Source organism: Desmodus rotundus, chromosome 6, assembly GCF_022682495.2.
Source record: "Desmodus rotundus isolate HL8 chromosome 6, HLdesRot8A.1, whole genome shotgun sequence".
Taxonomy (NCBI): Eukaryota; Metazoa; Chordata; class Mammalia; order Chiroptera; family Phyllostomidae; genus Desmodus; species Desmodus rotundus.
The window spans coordinates 114,538,632-114,559,608 of record NC_071392.1 but is presented as its reverse complement, the minus strand read 5'-3'; the positions used below and the strand labels follow the sequence as shown (position 1 = coordinate 114,559,608).

General features: G+C 42.8%; 1 protein-coding gene and 1 non-coding gene across 11 annotated transcripts in view; both read left to right on the top strand.

Annotated features, from left to right (window-relative positions):
* TM9SF4 (transmembrane 9 superfamily member 4) overlaps positions 1–20,977 on the top strand; it is a 51,048-nt gene that overhangs the window by 6,764 nt on the left and 23,307 nt on the right. Inside the window, exons 1-4 of one of the 10 annotated variants that reach the window (XM_071221772.1) lie at positions 2,358–2,448; positions 14,312–14,463; positions 16,997–17,110; positions 19,376–19,475. In XM_071221772.1, coding sequence (XP_071077873.1) covers positions 2,418–2,448; positions 14,312–14,463; positions 16,997–17,110; positions 19,376–19,475 — 397 coding nt within the window. In that variant the 5' untranslated portion in view covers positions 2,358–2,417. Of the gene's footprint in view, positions 1–2,342; positions 2,449–10,079; positions 10,103–14,311; positions 14,464–14,531; positions 14,686–15,812; positions 15,834–16,897; positions 16,918–16,996; positions 17,111–19,375; positions 19,476–20,977 lie in introns of those variants that run through there. The other 9 variants (XM_045194742.3, XM_045194744.3, XM_045194750.2 and 6 more) reach the window with 9 other exon arrangements.
* Positions 15,568–15,702, top strand: LOC112304308 (small nucleolar RNA SNORA5). The gene has a single exon (XR_002974751.1). It is a non-coding gene; the product is annotated as a small nucleolar RNA SNORA5 (small nucleolar RNA).

Below are 20,977 nucleotides of genomic sequence, written 5' to 3'. Positions count from 1 at the left end.
TGCTTGGTAAGTGTTCTTTAGTTGTCATTAACTATCCAGCCTGTGTGGTTGAGTTCTTACGGAGCTTTAGCTGAGTGGGTAATTGATTTCAGTTAACTGTTGGCAAACTGTACCCCAAAGCCTTTTTCTTTGTGTTTTTTTCCCTTAATCTGGGGAGCAATTACTGAGTGATCTCAAAATGGCGACTATATCTTTGAGAAGGAAAACGAATCTGGCTTACTGGTAAGGAAGGGGCTGCTTTTCAGCAGGAATGGCATGGAATAGGAACCAGAAAAGCGGTTCGGGTTGGCCAGACTGTATCTCTAGGTAATGCTATTTATAGGAAAGGAAGCTGCAAGGCAGAGGGCTCCAGAGAAGAAAAGGTTAACTTCTAGCCACAGAAAAATGTGAGTGAATGAAATAATTTTCAGTTCTCAGGGGAAACGTCCTATTTTCTTTGGAAGAAGTTAATGGTTCACACCTTTCAAACTGGGTGGTACAAATTTGGTGAGTGAGGAGTACTCTTTAGTCCTAACGCTCCTTCACTGGTCTGTTTGGGAGAGGTTTTTTTTTTTTTGCCTGCCTGGCTCCCAGGAATAAAATAGATAAGGAAGGCAAAACCTTGATTCTTGGGTCTCTTGAGCTTTATAACTTTTGAGGTTGCCATATCTTTCCCAGTGGTGGGGTGTCAGGTTACAGCACAAAGGGCTTCTCTAGATTGCCATCACCTCCATCCTTGCCATGCCACCCCTTCTGTCTTGTGACTTGGAAACCAAGTAAAGCAAAAGAATGTTGAATTGGCTTGTTCACATCTCTTAGGACTCCCACTCCTTTCTGGGCTCTGAACGTAAAAAAGATGTTTGCTCGATACTTAATTGACTTTTCAGACTGAACCTCACGTGAGCGTTCCTGTGGTGATCAATTAAAAATGAAAGGGGAATGCAATGGAATTTCCTAAGAAGCAGGTACTTTGCTACTCCCTAACTTCCTTACAGAAATGAACTGTGAGTCAGACATCATCTACCAGGCTGCAAAGGTAAAGAATCACAAAAAGTTGCCCTGGCTGGGGTGGTTCAGTGTATTGAGTGCCAGTCTGTGAACTGAAGGGTTGCCGGTTCGATTCCCAGTCAGGGCACGTGCCTGGGTTGCAGGCCAGGTCCCCAGTTGGGGGTGCACGAGAGGCAACCACACATTGATGTTTCTCTTCCTCTCTCCCTCCTTTCCCCTCTCTCTAGAAATAAATAAATAATAAATAAATACACAAATAAAATCTTTTTTAAAAAGAAAGAATTACAAAAAGTGGAAATGGTAGACAGTACAGGGGTGTTAGCAGGGGCCCATGAACTTCTAAGTCCTCAGTGCTCTTGGACTTGTACACCAAATTCTTCATTTTGTAGCGTTTTTCCTGGAAGCAGACTCTGTGAGTTTTATAAGATTGTCAGAGGTGTTTGCAACACCCTACCTGATGTGAAGAATTGCTGATCTGGTCTGGTTACCCACACACCTGGCTGCAGAATCCCCTCTGCATTGTTCTTACCTTGTAACTCCCATTTTCTGTATGTCTGTGCTGAAATATTTCCAGAGGCAACCCATTTTCTTCACCTTAAAATGTAAATATTTATTCTGAATATGGGTGATCCATGTACGTGTAAAAGCTAGAATAAAAAAGCTATAAATGAAAAGAAAATCACTCAGCTATCCCCAATTCATTCAACAGAGGTAATTTTGATTTTGTAAAAAATATTTTCTCCAGAACATTTTTATGCACATAAAAATGCCTATTTAAAATTTGTAAAAATTTCTAACGTACACAAAAGTAGAAGAAATAGTATAATTAAGCCCCCGACCCATCACTCAACCTCACGAATTACCGTTATATTGCCAGATTTGTTTTATCTGTACCTTCCTTAACAGTTTTTCTTCTTCAGGTTTGGGAAGCTGTTATTTAACACCATGGAATTACCATTTCAAGTGTGTAGTAGAATAATTTTTAGTAAGTGTGTAAACTTGTTCAACTGTGATCACAATGACACAAAGTTTTAGAACATTCCTGTCACCGCCCCAGCAAGTTCCCTTGCAGTCAGGGGTTGACATTTGGGGACTGTCCCTTCTCCCACAGCCAGCCAACCACTGATCCTCTTTATGTCTCTATAGATTGACCTTTTCTAGACATTCCACGTAAGTGGAATCCTGCAATATATAGACTTTTGCATCTGGCTTTTACTTAGGGTCATCGTGTTGTAACATGAGTTGGTAGTTTACTTGTTTTTATTGCTAAATAGTATTTCATTCTGTGATTACACTACATTTTGTGTAGCTATTTACCAACTGATGGGTGTTCACATTGTTTCCAGGTTTGGACTATCGTGATCAAAGTTGTTAGGAACACTCATGTCCAGGTCTTTGTATAGACAAGTACGTCCTTTTCTCTTGGGTAAATGCCTAAGATTGGACATGCTGGGTGGTGTGGTAAGTTTATGTCTTAACTTTTTAAAGATACTGCCAAACTTTCCAAAGTGGCTATACCATTTTACATTCCCCAAAATACGTGAGAGTGTTTGGTTTCTCCACGTCTTCATCCACACTTGTCTCTGTTCTTGCCGCTAGCCGTTCTAGTGGGTGTGTGGCGATACTTAACTGTGGTTTTGGTTTGCATTGCCCCTGTGACAGAAGATACTGAATATCTTCTCGTGTGCTTGTTAGCCATTCTTCCACCTTTGGTGAAATGTCTGTACAGATCTTTTGCCCATTTTAAAAGAGGATTGTTGGGGGAGGGTGGAGGTGGGGGAGGGAGGTGGGTTCACCTGGGGTGGGGTGGAGGGATGGGGAGAAAAGGCATACAACTGTAATTGAATAACAATAAAAATTTAAAAAAAAATAAAAGAGGATTGTTTGTCTTACTATTATTTTGTAAGAGTGTTTGTATATTCTGGATACAAGTTCCCTATCCAGATATGTAATTACAAAGATTTTTCTCCTAGTCTGTGGCCTTTCATTTTCTTACTATCTTTTGAAGTGTAAAGTTTTAAATTTTGATGAAATCCAATTTATCAGTTGTTAAAATGTAGATTGTACTTTTAGTATTGTATCTAAGAAATCTTTACCTAACCCAAGGTCATGAAGATTTTCTCCTAGCTTTTCTTCTAGAAGTTTTATAGTTTTGTTTTGTTTCGTTTTTTTAAATTTTATTTATTTTTAGAGAAAGGGAAAGAGGGAGTGAAACATCAATGTATGGTTGCCTCTCGAGTGCCCCCTACTGGGAACCTGGCCTGCAATCCAGGCCTGTGCCCTGACTGGGGATGGAACCAGTGACCCTTTGGTTCATAGTCTGGTGCTCAGTCCACTGAGCCACACTAACCAGGGCAAAAGTTTTATAGTTTTAGCTTTTCTTTTTAGGTCTGTGATCCATTTTGAGTTAATTTTTGTGTATGGTGTGGGGTTCCTTCTGCATATGGCTACTCAGTTGTCCAAGTACCATTTGTTAAAAAGACTATCCTTTCCCTGTTGAATTGCCTTGGCAACTTTGTTGAAAGTCAGTTTACTCTAAATGTAAAGACTTACTTCTGGACTTTTAATTCTGTTTCATTGATTTTTTTAAAAATATATTTATTGATTATGCTATTACAGTTGTCCCATTTCCCCCCCTCACTCCACTCCATCCTGCCCACCCCCTCCCTCCCATATTCCCCCCCTATAGTTCATGTCCATGGGTCATACTTATAAGTTCTTTGGCTTCTACATTTCCTACACTATTCTTACCGTCCCCCTGTCTATTTTCCACCTATCATCTATGCTACTTATTCTCTGTACCTTTCCCCCCCTCTCCCCTTCCCACTCCCCTATTGACAACCCTCCATGTGATCTCCATCTCTATGGTTCTGTTCCTGTTCTAGTTGTTTGGTTAGTTTGCTCTTGTTTTTGTTTTAGGAGTGGTCGTTAATAACTGTGAGTTTGCTGTCATTTTTACTGTTCCTATTTTTGATCTTCTTTTTCTTAGGTAACTCCCTTTAACATTTCATATAATAAGGGCTTGGTGATGATGAACTTCTTTAACTTGACCTTATCTGAGAAGCACTTTATCTTCCCTTCCATTCTAAATGATAGCTTTGCTGGATACGGTAATCTTGGATGTAGGTCCTTGCCTTTCATGACTTGGAATACTTCTTGCCAGCCCCTTCTTGCCTGTAAGGTCTCTTTGGAGAAATCAGCTGACAGTCTTATGGGAAGACCTTTGTAGGTAACTGTCTCCTTTTCTCTTGTTGCTTCTAAGATTCTCTCCTTCTCTTTCATCTTGGGTAATGTAATTATGATGTGCCTTGGTGTGTTCCTCCTTGGGTCCAGCTTCTTTGGGACTCTCTGAGCTTCCTGGACTTCCCGGAAGTCTATTTCCTTTGCCAGATTAGGGAAGTTCTCCTTCATTATTTGTTCAAATAAGTTTTCAATTTTTTGTGCTTCCTCTTCTCCTTCTGGCACCCCTATAATTCGGATGTTGGAACGTTTCAAGATGTCCTGGAGGTTCCTAAGCCTCTCCTCATTTTTCCGAATTCTTGTTCCTTCATTCTTTTCTGGTTGGATGTTTCCTTCTTCCTTCTGGTCCACACCATTGATTTGAGTCCCAGTTTCCTTCTCATCACTATTGGTTCCCTGTACATTTTCCTTTGTTTCTCTTAGCATAGGCTTCATTTTTTCATCTGGTTTTCGAACAGATTCAACCAATTCTGTGAGCGTCTTGATAACCAGTGTTTTGAACTGTGCATCCGATAGGTTGGCTATCTCTTCCTTGCTTAGTTGTATTTTTTCTGGAGCTCTGTCATTTGGCCCTTCTTTTTTTTTTTTTTTTTTTTGTCTTGGCTGTTACTTTAAGGGGCGGAGCCTTAGGTGTTCCCCGGGGCGGGGTAACGCTGGTCGCTGCGCTGTGACTGTGGCGCTGAACGTGGGGGAGGGGCCGAGAGGGAGCAATGGCACCCGCTCTACTCCACTGGATTTCAGCCACTCCCTCCGCTACCCACAATCAAATTGGGCCCCTCTGGTGCTGGTTCCCGAGTGGGTGGGCTTGTGCACGCCCTAGGCCCCTGTGGGTCTCTCCAACGACCTCTCCTGTGAGGCTGGGAGTCTCTCCTGCTGCCGCCCCAACCCCCACGGGCGTTTTCAATCAGAGGTTTGAGGCTTTATTTCCCCTCACTGGAGCCCTGGGTTATGCGGTCTGCCTCGATCCCCGCCGTTCGTCCTGGTTTATCTGTGCTCGAGTGTGGGTCTGTGGGGTGCTACCCACTGCTCAGCCTGCCCCGTTCTCCGCCACTCTGAGTCCGGCCCTCTGGGTTTATCTGCGCGAATGTGGGGCCGCAGGGTCTGCCAGTGGTCAGATTGCCTGCCCCGTTTGTCCCACACTCAGCCAGTCTCGGTCCTGCCACCGCAATGTGAGTCCTCTCTGCCCCGGTGCCTGTCTCCGCCCCTCCTACCGGTCTGGATGAATGTTTATTTTTTTATTTCCTTGGTGTCGGACTTCCTTGCCGTTTGATTTTCTGTCAGTTCTGGTTGCGAGAGGAGGCGCAATGTGTCTACCTGCGCCACCATCTTGGTTCTCTGTTTCATTGATCTTTATGCTTATCCTTACCACACTGTCTTGATTACTGTAGCTTTATAATCTTAGAAATTGGGACATATAAATCTGATTTTGCTTTGGTTTTTTGTTTTGGGGGGTTTTCTTTAGATTTTTAAAACTTATTTTTAGAGAGAGGGGAAGGGAAGAAAAGAAATATCAGTATGTGGTTGCCTCTCGTGTGCCCCCTTCTGGGGACCTGGCCCACAACCCAGGCGTGTGCCCTGACTGGGAATAGAACTGGTTACTGTTTGGTTCACAGCCTGTGCTCAATCCACTGAGCTACACCAGCCAGGGCCAATTTTGCTCTTTTTAAAAGTTGTTTTGGATGTTCTGGACCCTTGGGATTTACATACAAATTTTGGAGTCAACTTGTAAGTTCCTACAAAAATGTCTGCTGGGATTTTGACAGGGATTGCTTTGAAGCTGCAGATCGGGTTAGGGAGAATTGCTGTCCTGACAATACCAAGTCTTCCAGTCCATGAACATAGACTGGCTCTCCCGTTTAGGTGACCTGATCTAGAGTCAGGTCTAGAGTCAGTTCTAGTGTCAGTCTTCTCTCAGAAATGTTTGTAATGTTTAGTATACAAGTCCTTTAAAAATTTTTATTCCTCAATGTTTTATTCCTTTTGAAACTATTATAAGTGGAAGTATTTTCTTTTATTTTTGTGTTGTTTGTTGTTAGTGTGTTGAAATACAATTAATTTTTATATATTGCTCTTGTAATCTATGACCTTGCTCAACTTATTAGTTCTAGTAATTGTTTTGTGGATTCCTTAGTCTTTTCTAGATACAAGATATGTGATCTGCAAATAAAAGCACTTTTACTTCTTTTTAATCTGGATGCCTTTAATTAATTAATTTGCTTTAGTGCACATTAGTTGCATTTATAAACAGTGTTGAATAGAAATGGCAAGGGTGGACACCCTTGCTTTCTTCTCATCTTAGGCAGAAGCATTCAGTCTTTGACCACTAAGTGTGATGTTGGCTGTGAGTTTTTCATAGTTGTCCTTTTTCTGATTGAGGAACTTCCTTTCTGTTTCTAGTTTGTTGAGAGTTTTTATCACGGATGTGTGTTGGACTTTGCCAAGTGCTTTTACTTCATTGATTGTGATAATTGTGTGATTTTTGTCCTTTCTTTCTACTTACATGGTCTATTACATCAATGGATCTTTAGATATTAAGCTAACTTTGCATTCCTGGGATAAACCCACTTGGTCACTTTTTAATATGTTGCTGGATTTGATTTGCTAATATTTTGTTAAGGATTTTTAAAAACTATGTTCATTAATAATACTTGTTTGTAGTTTACTTTTCTTGTCATGTCTTTTTCTGACTTTGGTATGTGCTTGTTTCATTCCTAGAAAACTTTCCATGTCAAGATTGTTTAAAAGTATATGTACATTAATATTTTCTTCCAGTACTACTTCTATCTCAATTTTTACATTAAAGTCTTGTCTACCCTCTCCAGTACAAACAGTTTGGACGGCTCTGTGCTGCATTTTCAACATTTAGTAGCGCTGGTCTACTTTCACTGTTCTTTTCAAAGTAATCCTGAAGTAAAGGGTGAATACCAGACTGACTACAGTGGTTTGTTCATTAGGAAAGCATTGAATTGGGGGGGGGGGGCGGGGACAAGGCAGACAAAGAATCAGAGGAGAAACAACAATTAAAAAAAAAATCAGAATTAGAGGAGAAAAGAATTAGAGAGGGAGAGTAAAGGGACACAAAAAGCAATCAATCTGCACAGTTTTTCTTTGGACACCTCTAATCAGGACCTCAGACTGCCCCAGTGTCCCATAGCTCACACTCTGTTGACAAACCTGTGATCATTCTGCTGTGCCAGGTTCGGGGCAGCTGACCCTTCTTCACTGCAGATAACTTGCTATGTGACCACAGGTAACGTCACTTCCTCTTTCTAGACTCCTGGATTACTTGACCCCTGAGGTTTTTCAAAAAATGTCTATCAAACCAACTCTGGGTAGAACCTTGCCCTTGTTCTACCTTTAGGTTGCTAGGGTTGATATAATGTCCTATATTTTCAAGGAAATCGTGAATTTCTTGAGTTTCAAGGGTGGTCATAGGCTTCTGGTTCACCTTTCTTGCTAGGGTAAGAGGATCTTTCACTTCCTTCCATGGTCTGATTCACTCACGGTAATGGCCTTTTCCTTGGCTGGATCTCGCTCTCTGGTTTGAAGGTTCCGTAGATTGAGTCTGTATCTTCCTCCTTTTAGTGTATGCATCGGTCCTGCCTTCCACTGCAGCCAGAACAAGGCCCCTCTGCCTTATCAAGCACCTGCTTTGCGCCAAGTGCTTTACGTATATATTTTTTAATCCTCACCACCATTTACTACCCTGCCATGAGTTAAGTATTATATTCCTATTTTACAAATAAATCCAAAACTCAGAGTTTAAAAAGAAAAATCTTGCCCAAAGTCACACATCTAGAAAGTGGTGGGTCTAGGTTTTGCGTTCGTGTCTGCATGGTCCTCAAAGCCTGTGCTTTTTCTGCTGCCCCAGTGGTTCTCAAAGTGTGATCCCAAGACCAGACCAGCAGGATTAGTATTTCCTGGAAACTGGCCAGAAATGTAAAATTTCAGGCCCTGCTCCAGACCTACTAAAGAAGACGCTGTGGGGGGTGGACTCAGAAATCTGTTTTAATTAGTCCTCATGGCGATTTTCTTGCATGCTCACATTTCAGAACCACTATCTATCATTCTGCTTTCCTACCTGGCTGCTGCTTCTCTTCACGTCTGACCAAGAACTTACAGGCGATTTCATTTATACTTAGTAGATGTCAAATTTAGAACTGGAAATTACTATGTCTCCGGGGTAGAAATGGGCTGCACACTGCCTGTCCGACACACACCCACACACCCACCCACCCCCCACCCGCCCGAACAATCTTTAAAACTGAAGATGTGATTTATCCATTTCCTACCTAAAGTATCTCCTCCCTGCACTAAGGACAAAGCCCAAACTCAATGTGGCCTTTGTGGGATGTGTCCCTTACCTGTTTTCCAGCCTCCTGCCTACACAGACTTCTTTTTCATGCTTGCTATTCAAAAGGTGGCCCAAGGACTAGAAGTGTCATCATCATCTGGGAGCTTGTTAGAAGTGCAGGATGTCAGTACCCACCCCAGACATGCTGAATTGGAATCTTCATTTTAGTAAGGTCTCTAGGTGATCTGTATGCACATTAAAGTTTGAGAAGCACCAGCCTACACGTCACTTGCCAAAACCTCCTTATGGTTTTCCCCAGGCTTTTGTGCTTGAGATTTGCTCTTTCTGGAACACTTCTCCCTTCCCTCTTCTTTCCCTTTGGCCTTCGAGTAGACTTGAGTTCTTAGATCTGCACCCCTCCCCACCAAGACTGGGTATGTTGCTACTCCTGTGTACTCCCCAACATCTGGCCTCTTACTCCTTCATAGCATGTGGTTAGCCCATGACTTGTCTGTCCCCCAGCTGGCTGAAGACTCCTAGTGGACATGCATTCTGTGAAGCTGGCACAGTGCCTGACACATAGTAGGTGCTCATTTAGTGAACTATGGGATCAGACTGCCTGGGTTTAAGTCCTGACTCAGCCAGTGTTATGTCGCCTCTTTGAGCCTTAGTTTCCTGATCTGTGAAATGAGAATAATGAGTCTCTACCTCACAGGATTGTTGTTGTGAAAATTAATTGGGTAATTGCATGAAAAGAACCTGGAACTGCTGGGCCAGGAGTCAGCATTCAGTACATATTAGCTGCAGCTGTTAGCAATATTATCATTGCATGCTCATCATCTTTTAATGCAATTCACCTGCCTAAAAAGGGCATCCCTGTTTCTCTACATTTTTTAAATGATTTTATTTATTTAATTTTAGAGAGGATGGGAGGGAGAGAGAGGGAGAGAAACATCAATATGTAGTTGCCTCTTGTGCGCCCCCTACTGGGGGCCTGGCCTGCAACACAGGCATGTGCCCTGACTGGGAATTGAATCAGTAACTCTTTAGTTCGCAGGCCAGCACTCAATCCACTGAGCCACACCAGCCAGGGCTGTTTTTCTGCATCCTGACCTTGGGCAAGTTATTTCATCTCTGGGTCTCGAGTTAACCAGCAATCATCTGAAATGATGACAGAAATCCCCAGGTAGTTGTAGTCATGAGGATGGCACAAATCGGTGTTTTTTAAGTGCTTAGCACAAAGCAGCGACAGACTAAATGGAAGGAGGGGACTGCATCTACCATAGTGTCTTATACTTACTTTGTACGTACTCGGTGATTCTGTGGCTTCCTATTGCTTTTTAGTGTTGTTTTCCACCAGGGTGAGTATTGCCCTCGTTGTCGTGTCCTTTCGTTTATTTTTGTTTTGTGTGTGTGTACATGCTCCATTGGTTTGAGACCTTGGAACGGAAGCATATTGACATCTTTGAGGATTTGCTTTTTATTCCTGTGCAGCACGACTTGAGCTCTCAGGGAGCCCCTGAGTTCCCAAGAGTGGTGTTTCTCTCTGCTAAGATTGAAGGATTCTGGTTTCAAAAGAAGGTAGAGCTGGGGTGACTTCTTAGATTGTAATCCTCTCTCCTGGCTTCAACTCATATATCAGATAAGGTCATAAAAATAAAAGTTATGGTATCTGGCTTCCTAGGAGGGGAAATTCAGAACACATAAGTTTTCAATTAGCAAGATCTAATAATGTTAATATTAACTACTGACATCCCAATAAATGCAGTAAATTTAGAAAATAATGTTAACTGTATAGTTGTCATATATGGCCTTTATTGTGTTGAGGTAAGTTCCTTTTATACGTATTTTGTTGAGAATTTTAATCGTGAATAGATGTTGAACTTTGTTATGTTTTTTCTGTGTCAAAATGATCATTTGGGGGTTTTTCTCTCACTTAATGTGGTATTATCACATTGATTGATTTTTATATGTTGAACCATCTTTGCATCCCATGGATAAAGCCCACTTGACTTTGGTGTATGATCCTTTTCATGTGTTGCTAAATTTGGCTTGCTAGTTTTTTATTGAGGATTTTTCTATTTTTATTCATCGAGGATATTGGCCTGTTGTTTTCTCGTAGTATCTTTCTTTTGGTATTGGGATGGTACTGATCTCATAAAATAAGTTTGATAATGTTCCCTCTTCTGCTTTTTAGCAGAGTTTAAGTATTGGTATTCATTCTTATTTGAATGTTTGGTGGAATGCACCTGTGAAGCCATCGGACCCTGGTCTTTGCTTGGGAGGTTTCCGATTACTGACTAAACCTCATTTTTTTTATTGGTCTGTTTAGGCTTTCTATTTCTTAATTCCATTTTGGTAGGGATCCTCTCTTTTTTTCCTTAATTAGTGTTGCTTAGTGTTTGTCAAGTTTATCTTTTCAAACAACCAACTCTTGGTTCCGTTGCGTTTCTTCTATTTTTTAAATTCCCTTTTTTTTATTTATTTCTGCTCTAATCTTTATTATTTCCTTCCTTCTGCTAACTTTGGGCTTAATTTGTTCTTTTTCTAGTTCCTTGAGAGGTGTAAAGTTAGGATTTTTTTCTCAGGTTTTCTTTTTAATGTAGGCATTTACCAGTATAAATTCCCCTCTTAGTACTGCTTTTATTGTACCCCATAAGTTTTGGCATGTTGTATTTTCATTTTCTTTTGTCTGAGGTACTTCTAAAATTCTCATTTGATTTCCTCTTTGACCCAATGACTGTTCCAAAGTGCGTTAATTTTCACATATTTGTGGATTTTCCCATTTTTTGCTGTTCCTGGTTTCTAGTTTCATTCCATTGCGGGCAGAAAAGATACATGGAATGATTGCAATCCTAAATTTAAGACTTGTTGGCTAACCTAACATGTGATCTATGCTGGAGAGTGTTCCGTGTGTGCTTGAAGAATGTGTACTCTGCTGGTGGGTGGGAGGTTTTTTATTGCATCTCTTAGGTCCCTTTTGTTTGTAGTGTTGTTCCAGTCAGCTGTTACTGATTTTTCTGTGTGGATGTTCTACCCATTACTGTAAATAAAATATCGAAGTCCCCACTATTATTGTATTGCTTTCAATTTATCCCTTCAGACCTGTCCACATTTGCTTTATGTATTTAGGCGCTCTGATGTTAGGTGCATCTATATCTTTAATTGTTACATCTTCCTATAGAATCGACCCTTTTGTCATTGTATATAATAATCTTTGTAGGCACAGTTTTTTTTGACTGAAAATCTATTTAATATAGTACAAGGAACCATCTCTGCTTTTTTTGTTGTTGTTACCATTTGCGTGGGATATCTTTTTCTGTATCTTCACTTTCAAACCTTATGTGTCTTTAGATCTAAAGTGAATCTCATACAGCATATCTCTGCATCTTGGTGGGTTTTGTTCATTTGCTTGTTTTTCAGCCACTATGACTTTTGATTGGGAATTTAATCCATTTACCGTATTTTTGGGGACTATAAGACGCACCGGCCCATAAGACATACCTAGGTTTTAGAGGAGGAAAATAGGAAAAACCCCCTGCTCCACTGCTGCTCCCTCTTCCCCCAGCCAAGCCAGGTACGCTACATTCGGACTATAAGACGCACCCCCATCCTCTCCCCCCGCAAATTGGGGGGTGCGTCTTATAGCCCAAAAAATATTGTACTCCCCAGATTATTCTAATACCATCAGCATTGAGAATCACTATTCTTTACCCACAGATAGGGTGTAGGCATAATATCCTTAGGGATTCTTAAACTACTGTATTTTACCATGTATAATGTGCATGCTCAGTTAAGCAGGATTATTATGCCCATTATTGTACCCATGGTATGGAATGATTATTCCCATGTATAATGTGCACCCTTATTTTTCTCTCAAAAATTTGGGCAAAAAAGTGTGCATTATACATGCAAAAACAGTAGGTCCTTGGATAGGTGGAATGGTGGAAAGTATTAAAAACTCCTTAAATTTGAGACTTAAAAAAAATAGATTCTAGAGGCATACAGCAAAGATTAAGAAACACATTATTCAACCTTTATGTAAGTGGATAGTTTTATAGATCAGAAGTTGGTTTGTGCTTATCAATTTGTTCAATACGAATTTATTGAGTATCCCTGTCAACAAAGCTAGACAAGCGATCAGTGCAGCTGGAGAGATGGCAGGTCTTAAGTGACCGTATTCAACAGGGAAAGTGCACTTTTGGGGGGCTTTTGGTACAGAGTTCTTGTTTGTAATCCTTCCAGCATGTGAGAATACCAGAACAGTGACATTTTAGCCCTGACCGGTGTGGCTCAGTTGGTTGGACGTAGTCCCACAAAGAGAAGGGTTGCTGGTTCGATTCGCTGAGGGCACATGCCTGGGTTGTGTGTTTAGTCGCCAGTTTGGGTGCATACGGGAGACAGCTAATCAGTGTTTCTCTCTCACATTGATGTTTCTCTCTCTTACACTGTCCCTCCCCGCTCTCTAAAAATAAGTAAATAAAATCTTTTTAAAGTGACAATCTAATATCTAAAACTGACAGTGTTGCCAGGGCTGGTGTGGCTCAGTGGACTGAGTGCCAGCCTGCAGACCAAAGGGTCGTCCGTTCAATCCCAGTCAGGGCACATGCCTGGGTTGCGTGCCGTGTCACCTAGTTGGAGGTGTGCAAGAGGGAACTGATCAATGTATCTCTCACACATCGTTGTTTCTCTCCCTCTCTTCTTCCCTTCCCCTCTCTCTAAAAGTAAATAAATAAAATCTTCAAAAAATAAAACAAAACCGACAGTGTCATCTTGGTGCAACCATTAATTCTGATGTGAACTTCTAAATTGCTTTTGGTTGCCAGTTTATATTATTCAAAGAATCAAGCATATTATGGAAATATTTGCCATTTTTAATCTGTTGGTCCTTCCTCTAAGATAAATTGATTTGAGATTTGTCAATATATCTTTGTGTGAAGATTGTCTGGGTTTTTTGTTCTTTTTTTTTAAGATTTTATTTATTTTTAGAGAAAGGGGAAGGGAAGGAGAAAGAGGGAGAGAAACATCGATGTGAGAGAGAAACATCCTTCGGTTGCCTCTTGTATGTGTCTGACTGGGGACTGAACCCGCAACTCAGGCATGTGCCCTGACTGGAATTGAGCCCCCCCCCCCCCCGAGCTTTCGCTTTCCTGTGCGATGCCCAACCAGCTGCGCTACACCAGTCAGGGTAAAGATTGTCTGTTTTCTGCATCTTTTTTTAAAAATGCAGGGTTGAGTTGTTTTTATTTTAAAACAAGTTTTGGGCTTTGGCATAGTAGCTCAGTTGGTTAGAGCATTGTCCCGATACACCCGGTTGCAGGGCTGACCTCTGGTCAGGACACACACAAGAAGCAACCAGTGAAAGCACAGCTAACTGGAACAACAAACTGACATTTCTCTCCCTCTGTCTCTCTGTGTCTCTCTGTGTCTCTCTGTCTCTCTCTAAATCAATCAATTAAAAAAAAACCACAACTTTTGAATGACAGTTTATGCCAGTAACCCAGGATTTGTCTTCCTTGCATTTTAATTAACTGGAATTCAAGTACAAAGAGGAATCAGAGGGAAAAAAGAGGACAGGGTTTATTCTCTCACAGGAAGCACTTACGTTCTAAGGACTGACCAGTGAGGCCTAGCAAAAAGGGCTCCCAAGAGGGAGGCCCAGATCTTTTGGGGACTGGTCAAGTGGAGGAAATCCTCTGATCTGGAGGAAATCAGATGCTGTGATCAGCCATGGTCAGAAGGCTTTTCACCACGGAAGGAACAAATAAAGGTCTGTTTGTTGTGTTCCAGACAAACCCACAGCACTGAGCCATTCCTCCTACGCTCGGAGCGTGTCTCCAAAGGAGTTTTGGGGAACCGGTGAGAGCAGTGGTCTGTGGGGAGCTGAAGTGGAAGATTTCTTTTTCATGGCATACCCATTTCTACTGTTTGAATTATTTACTGTAGGTGTTTTACTTTTTCAAAGCTTGTTTTTATCCTCACCCAAGGACATTTTTTTATTAGTTTTAGAGAGTGAGGAAGGGAGAAAGAGAAACATCAATGCAAGAGAGAAGCACCAATTGGTTGCCACCCATAAATGCCCAGACCGGCGTTTGTCCGCATCTGGACCAGGGGTCACACATGACTGCAACCTGGACTGGGGATTGAACTCGCAGCCTAGGTAGGTATGTGCCCAGACCGGGAACCAAACCCACAGCCTTTTGGTTATGGGAGGATGCTCCAACCAACTGAGCCACACCAGCCAGGGCTCAAAACTTTTTAAAGGTAGTTATTTTTTAAAAACCTCTTCACTCATGATTATGTCAAATGTTCACATTAGAGGAAACTGGATGAAGAGTACCTGGGAACTGTCATCATATCTTTGCAGCTCTCCTGTGAATTTGAACTTATTTAAAAATGAAGTTTTTCAAAAGGATGGGAGTGGGGGTGGGGAATACTGTCTTCCTATACAGAATGCCCTGTTAGGCCATTTTCTGCCTTATAGTCTCATCGTTTCCTTTAAAGATTTTCCTCCTCTCATCCCTAATTCTGCTGACCTTCTAGTTACCAAATACAATACAGCTCTCTTAGCCATTTTTCACTGTCTTTATTGGGGTCAAACTGTTATTTCATATTTCATAATGAACATTAGCTGGCAGATACATACAAATGTTCACAACTCATCAGGGGGAAAACATTCTGTGAATATATTGTTTTTAAGACTTGGACTAACCTGGGTATCTGTTTAAAAAGAAAAAAGTGTATTAAGCTCAGAACCTTAAACTTTTAAAGCCATTTTCCCCAACTTGAGTTCCTGGTAAAAATGCAGACAAGTCTTTAAGTTTGTCAAGCCCCTGAGGGATTCTGATTCCTAAGTTTCAGAAGGAATCATTGCATGTGTGTGGGCTGGGGGGTTGAGGGTAACTTGAAGGATGAAGGGGCTGCTGAGGCAAGGTGACCAGGAAGCTGTGGCCAGTGTTCAGGTGGGAGGAAGCAAAGGTCTGAAATGCTGCAGCAGATTCGGGGCAGAGAGAGGAGGCAGATGCAGAAACAAGATTGAACTGGCCTGCAGCCATGTCAAATTCGGTGCCTGCCCCACCCGTGGTTGGCACTGGCCCAGAAGGCTGCCATAGAAACACTGTGACTCATGGGCCCTGATCGCCTCTGCTGGGCCTCAGGGATAAATTTGGTTACAGACACCAAGAAAAAGGAAGAAAAAAAAAGATTGAGTTGATGATCGAAGTGTGGATGACAAAATTCCTTGTTCAGACCAGGCAGAGAGAAATAAGAAGCTCTTCTAGTTCCTCAAGGGGGAGAAGACTTCTTTGATGGGGTGTTTCTTGAGGCCAGTAATTGATCTTTCTTGCCTTTGATCTCCAGGTGACTGCCCTGCATGCAGATTATTTACTGAGTGCCTGCACCATGCTGGGTACTGGAGGCAGAGTCCCCCTGCTCCCACAGACATTGCATTCAAGTGGAGGGGAGCAGATGATACACAGATAAACAATTACATATCGTCTGTGTCAAGTAGATAAGTCTGTGAAGAGAAGTGGAGTAAGGAGATGGAGAAATGGGTAATGGGAGCCTCGAGATTGCTATTTTGGTTAGGATCGTCAATAAAGGCTGCTTTGAGGGAGTTACATTGGAGGAGACTCGAATGAACTAGGAATGAGACGAACCATGTAGGTATCTGAGGGAAGGGGATTCTGGCTGAGGGAGCAGGAAAGGTGATGGCCCTGAGGGGTGCAGAAGGGCTTGCTGTCAAGAGACAACCAGGCCAGTGCAGCTAGAGCTGAGTGAGGAGGAGAATGGGAAGTGATGAGGTCAGCAACTTTGAAGAAGGCTCATAGGGAAATATATTGGTAATGGAGGAGCTTACTGGCAAAGCAAGCCTGTTACTATATAGAGAAATGAGAATTAATGGAACACTGGAGCTAGCTCTACAGGAGAGTTATACAGTATGAAACGGTAAAAGAACATTGATCCAGCCCTGGCTGGTGTGACTCCGTGGATTGAGTGCCAGCCTGTGAACCAAAGGGTCACTGGTTCGATTCCCAATCAGGGCACATGGCTGGGTTGCAGGCCTGGTCTCCAGTGGGGGGGCACTCAAGAGGCAACCACACGATGATGTTTCTCTCCCTCCCTTCCCCTCTCTCTAAAAATAAATAAATAAAATCTTTAAGAAAAAATAAGTTTTAAAAAAAGGAACATTGATCCAGAAGTGGGGAAATGTGGCCCCTGTATTACAGTCTTCCCTTTTGCCCCAGTTAATTACTTCACTTATTTTATTGCTCGTGTCTGGAAGTGTAGAATTGGTTCCTTGTAGCACTGTTGGGGGGATTAGGAGGCAGCACTTAGAAGGGCCTTGGACTTCCCAGAGTGGGGATGAGACAGGGTCAGTTAAAGTAGACAGAAAGGTACTATGACTTGGTCTGCCCCGGGGGCATGTTCACTTCTTTCCCTCATTCCAACATCAGCATCTCTTATTCCAAGCAGGATTGGTTGCAGTGGTCCCTGCTACTTCTCTCCCTCACGTGTGAAACAAGCGCCTTCTATGTCCCTGGGGTCGCGCCAATGAACTTCCACCAGAACGACCCTGTAGAAATCAAGGTAAGTGTTTTTCTGGACTGCCGGAGCCTCTGTGCTGGACAGTCTGGCTGGAGGACTACAGTGAGCTGGTCATGTCCCTCCTGTGGCTGCAGAGAACAAAGACCAGTGCCAGTTAGCCTGGGGATTAGGGTGAAGAGGACTCAGTGTGTGCTGCACAGGCTGGAAGTCGAGTCCCTCAGGAGCCTGGCATCTCCACCCATGTGAGAGTGTTCTCTCTATGTCCCCTCTAGCTCGCTCTGTCTTCATGTCTGTGTCTCTCTTTTTCTCTCACTTTCACTGTCACGTGCTTTCCTTCTCCCCACCCCGCCCCATCTCCATTTCTTTCTGTGTCTCCCAGCCTGCTTCCTCTGTGACATCTCTGCCTTCCTCTTTCATCTGCTCCCTTTCCTCTCTTACCAGCTTTCCCTGCATCACTTATGTCATCTGTACATATACAGCCTATTCTGATCTCTTTTTTCAATTTTACCTTCTGCCACCAGCTAGATTCTTCAGTTCATTATCTGCAAACTGTGTACTGCATATCAGGGTGGTGGTATATGAGATGATTTTAAGTGGTTGACAGATTTATTTTAGTAATTATTTTTAATGTGTATTAGAAAATATAGCTAGTACTTCAACTCATAGTTTCATGACTGTCATTGTTGATTTCCTGCTTTAACAATGATATAATGTTTGCTTCTTAAATGTATTTACTGAAAGATGAGTCAGATACAAGTAAATAGAATAAATGATAAGTAGGTAGGGCAAGTTGGTACATGAACGATTAGGATTTAAGAAGCATTGCCCTAAGTCAGAATTGAGAGAAGCCTTCCAGCTGGGCTGCCTCCCCTTTTCAGGCTAGATGCCCATTTATGGGTCATTTGACTGTGATGGGGGTGGAGATTGGAAGGGAGTCACTTAAAAAATGGTTGACCAGGGGCAGTGGGCAGGCTGGCTTCTTGATTATGTCTCTAAAACAGTGGGCTGTTGGTGGTGTTCTCAGAGCCCCAGGCAGGGCTGGGGGTTGGTAGTGGATCTTCTTGGATCTGGTTTCCTAGGAAACAAACTCAAAGGTGGATATTTGGTGCAGCAGATGTATTGGGGAGACTCTCACGGTCAGCAGCTTGGTGAGAGTGAGGGAAGTGGGACTGGACGTGGGAGACACTGCGCTGTGGTACAGCTGAGGCCCGTGGGACGCTCTGGAACTGGAATGGCTGGCCCTTCAGAGTGGCTTCAGAGTGGCTCCAGATTGCGGCGAGAGGACCGACTCTATATTCCCATGAACCAGTCACTGGAGACGGACTGCCATCCGGGAGGGTTGTAACCTTGTACAAGGGCTCCCATCTACAGGGACTCCCCTCTACCATCACCCAAGTGTACATTCTTAATACTCAGTCTGTTAGTCCTTTTTTCTGTGCAGTGTTTACAGTGTGGGATACTTGGCATTCTCACACCCCCATCAGTCCCCCACAGACAAAATAATGTATAGCTGAAATTTTTGAGTCATCTTTCATATTCTTAGTGATGCTATAAAAAGAGCTAGCAGAACTTATAAAGTTAAAATAAATTCTGCTAAAATAAATGTACATTTCTTGCTTCGTTACCATGTTGATGTGAACCACGTCTTTGCTGCTCTGTGCAAAGGTAAAGCAGTGAGATTGTATGAAAATAAAGTTTTTATTCTGTTCTGAGCGTCATAGCATTCAAAAGGGGAAACAGAAGACAAGAAGGTCACAAAGGGCCATCCACATGACAGGCCCTCACATGTATGTGTCCCTTGGTTTGCCACCAAATTTTTGGTATTATCAAAATTTCAGATCGCTGCACATCACGCTTGTTTGGGGCATCGTTTACAAGCAACTTCATGGGCTCAAGGAACTGGAAGCCAGGGACCACTATGATTGTGAACAAGGATGTCCACTAAAAGTCTCTTCCTAAACATCTTTGTTCCTGAAAGTTTTCCTCATTTGGAGTTATTTCCGTAGGAAAGATGCCCAGAAGTGAAATTAATAGAGTCAAAGGATATCAGCATGTTGAAAACCCTTAGTATATATTGAATTTGTTTGTGACTTTAAATAAAGTATGTAATGTAGTCTAATAAACCTAATGAAGTGTGAAATAATTCAGAATTGCGGGCAGGAGAGTCTAGTATGTGGGCAGTTGTGTCTGTAGCAGTTCGTTTGCCTCTTAGGTAATATTACCGAGTGTGCCAAAGATGTGCGGGTACCAGGGAGGATTATTAAAACAGTCAGGATTGAGGAATAATGGCCTCTCTTCTCCCACCAGGCGGTGAAGCTCACCAGCTCTCGAACCCAGCTACCTTATGAGTACTACTCACTGCCCTTCTGCCAGCCCTTAAAAATAACCTACAAGGCAGAGAATCTGGGTAAGTTCTCTCTCACTGCTGTCAACCTGTTCCAGTGGAAACCCAGACCTTTTCCTAATGATGATAACAGTTAACCTTTATGTAACAATATGTGCTGGACACATTCCGCATAGTTTACACACATACTAGTTTATTTAACCCTCAGAACAGCCCTAGGGAGGTAGCTGTTATTTTTATTCCCGTTTTATAGGTGAAGTGACTTGCCTCTGGTTCTACTGTGAATCCACGTGTAAACTAGCCTTGGAATCAGGTAGTCAGGCTTCAGACTTGGACCCCTTAGCTGCTGTTCATATTGGCTCTCCCTTGATTTCTAAATATCATGCCTTTTTCTCTCATGGTTTCTGTAACCCACCCTACTTTTAATTAAAAGAGTGAGTGATCGCCTCTGGCCCTAAAGGAAGCAGGAGACATCACCGTAGTTCTTGTCACGCTGTGCAGGACTCACCTCAGGTGGTGTGAGAGGCACCCAGGGCAACATCTGGCATAATTGTTCCATACGTAGCAGCTGTTTTATTCTAATTAAAATAATTCTCTATTTGTCAGAGTTTCAGGCTTAAAGGAAAAGATACGTGGAGGCATCTATTCGGGACACACCTATCAGTGCTTATTTCTGTGCCTGTCTCAGTGTTAAAGCCTGGAGATGAAAATATAGAAAGATGCTCTCCCTGACTTCAAAGAACTTGAGACTTAACTCTTCTCTTACACCTTAGGAAGGAGAAAGGAGAGAACTGGCTCTTGAGCAGGCCCCTTGAAAGGGCTGCCTTCTCTGTCAGGGCTACCCATGGCTCAGATGTTTCCAGAACTCCTCACGGACAAGTGTGTCTACTGCCAAGTGTTGGGAGCCCCAGAACAGTGGGGGGCAGGCCTTGGAGCCAGTTTAACCAAAGCAGGCAGCACCACCTGTCTCAAAGTCTTGCCTTATACTGTTGAACAGAAATTGGCCTTGGGGCCTAGGCTAACTTCCATGGACTGTCTGGGCTCCTTCTCCTGCCTGCCACTAGCCCTTGGCTTTTCTCTCCACACCATACCGTGCTCTGGCCACGTTGCCTGTCTATCTAGGACGCCTGACCAGCTGGATCCTCCAGGCTTCCTGACACCAGGCCCCTCACAGCAGCCCCTCCCTTCCCCTGTGAGCTGGTGTGGATTCGTTGGCAGCCCAAGGTTCTGCAGTTGGGCGCACTTCAGTGTGATACTAGGTGGCCCTTAACCTTTCTGAGCCTCTGCCGCATTTTCCATGAAGCTGGGGAAACAGTCCTTCCTGCTAGGAATAGATACTTCTGTCTACAAAAGTGATCCTGCCATGTATTATCTCATTCTGTCTTTGTGTAGTGCCTCCTTTCATGGCCTAGGGGCTCTCTGAGCAGAGAGATCGTATCTTATATCCCCCTTCTCTCTCTGCCCCTTCTCACCCAGTGCCTAACACACAGTGGACATTCAGTAAGTACCAGTGTCCTAATGAGTGGAGCAGAAACATCCTTGATTGAATGCCTGTTGCATTGTAA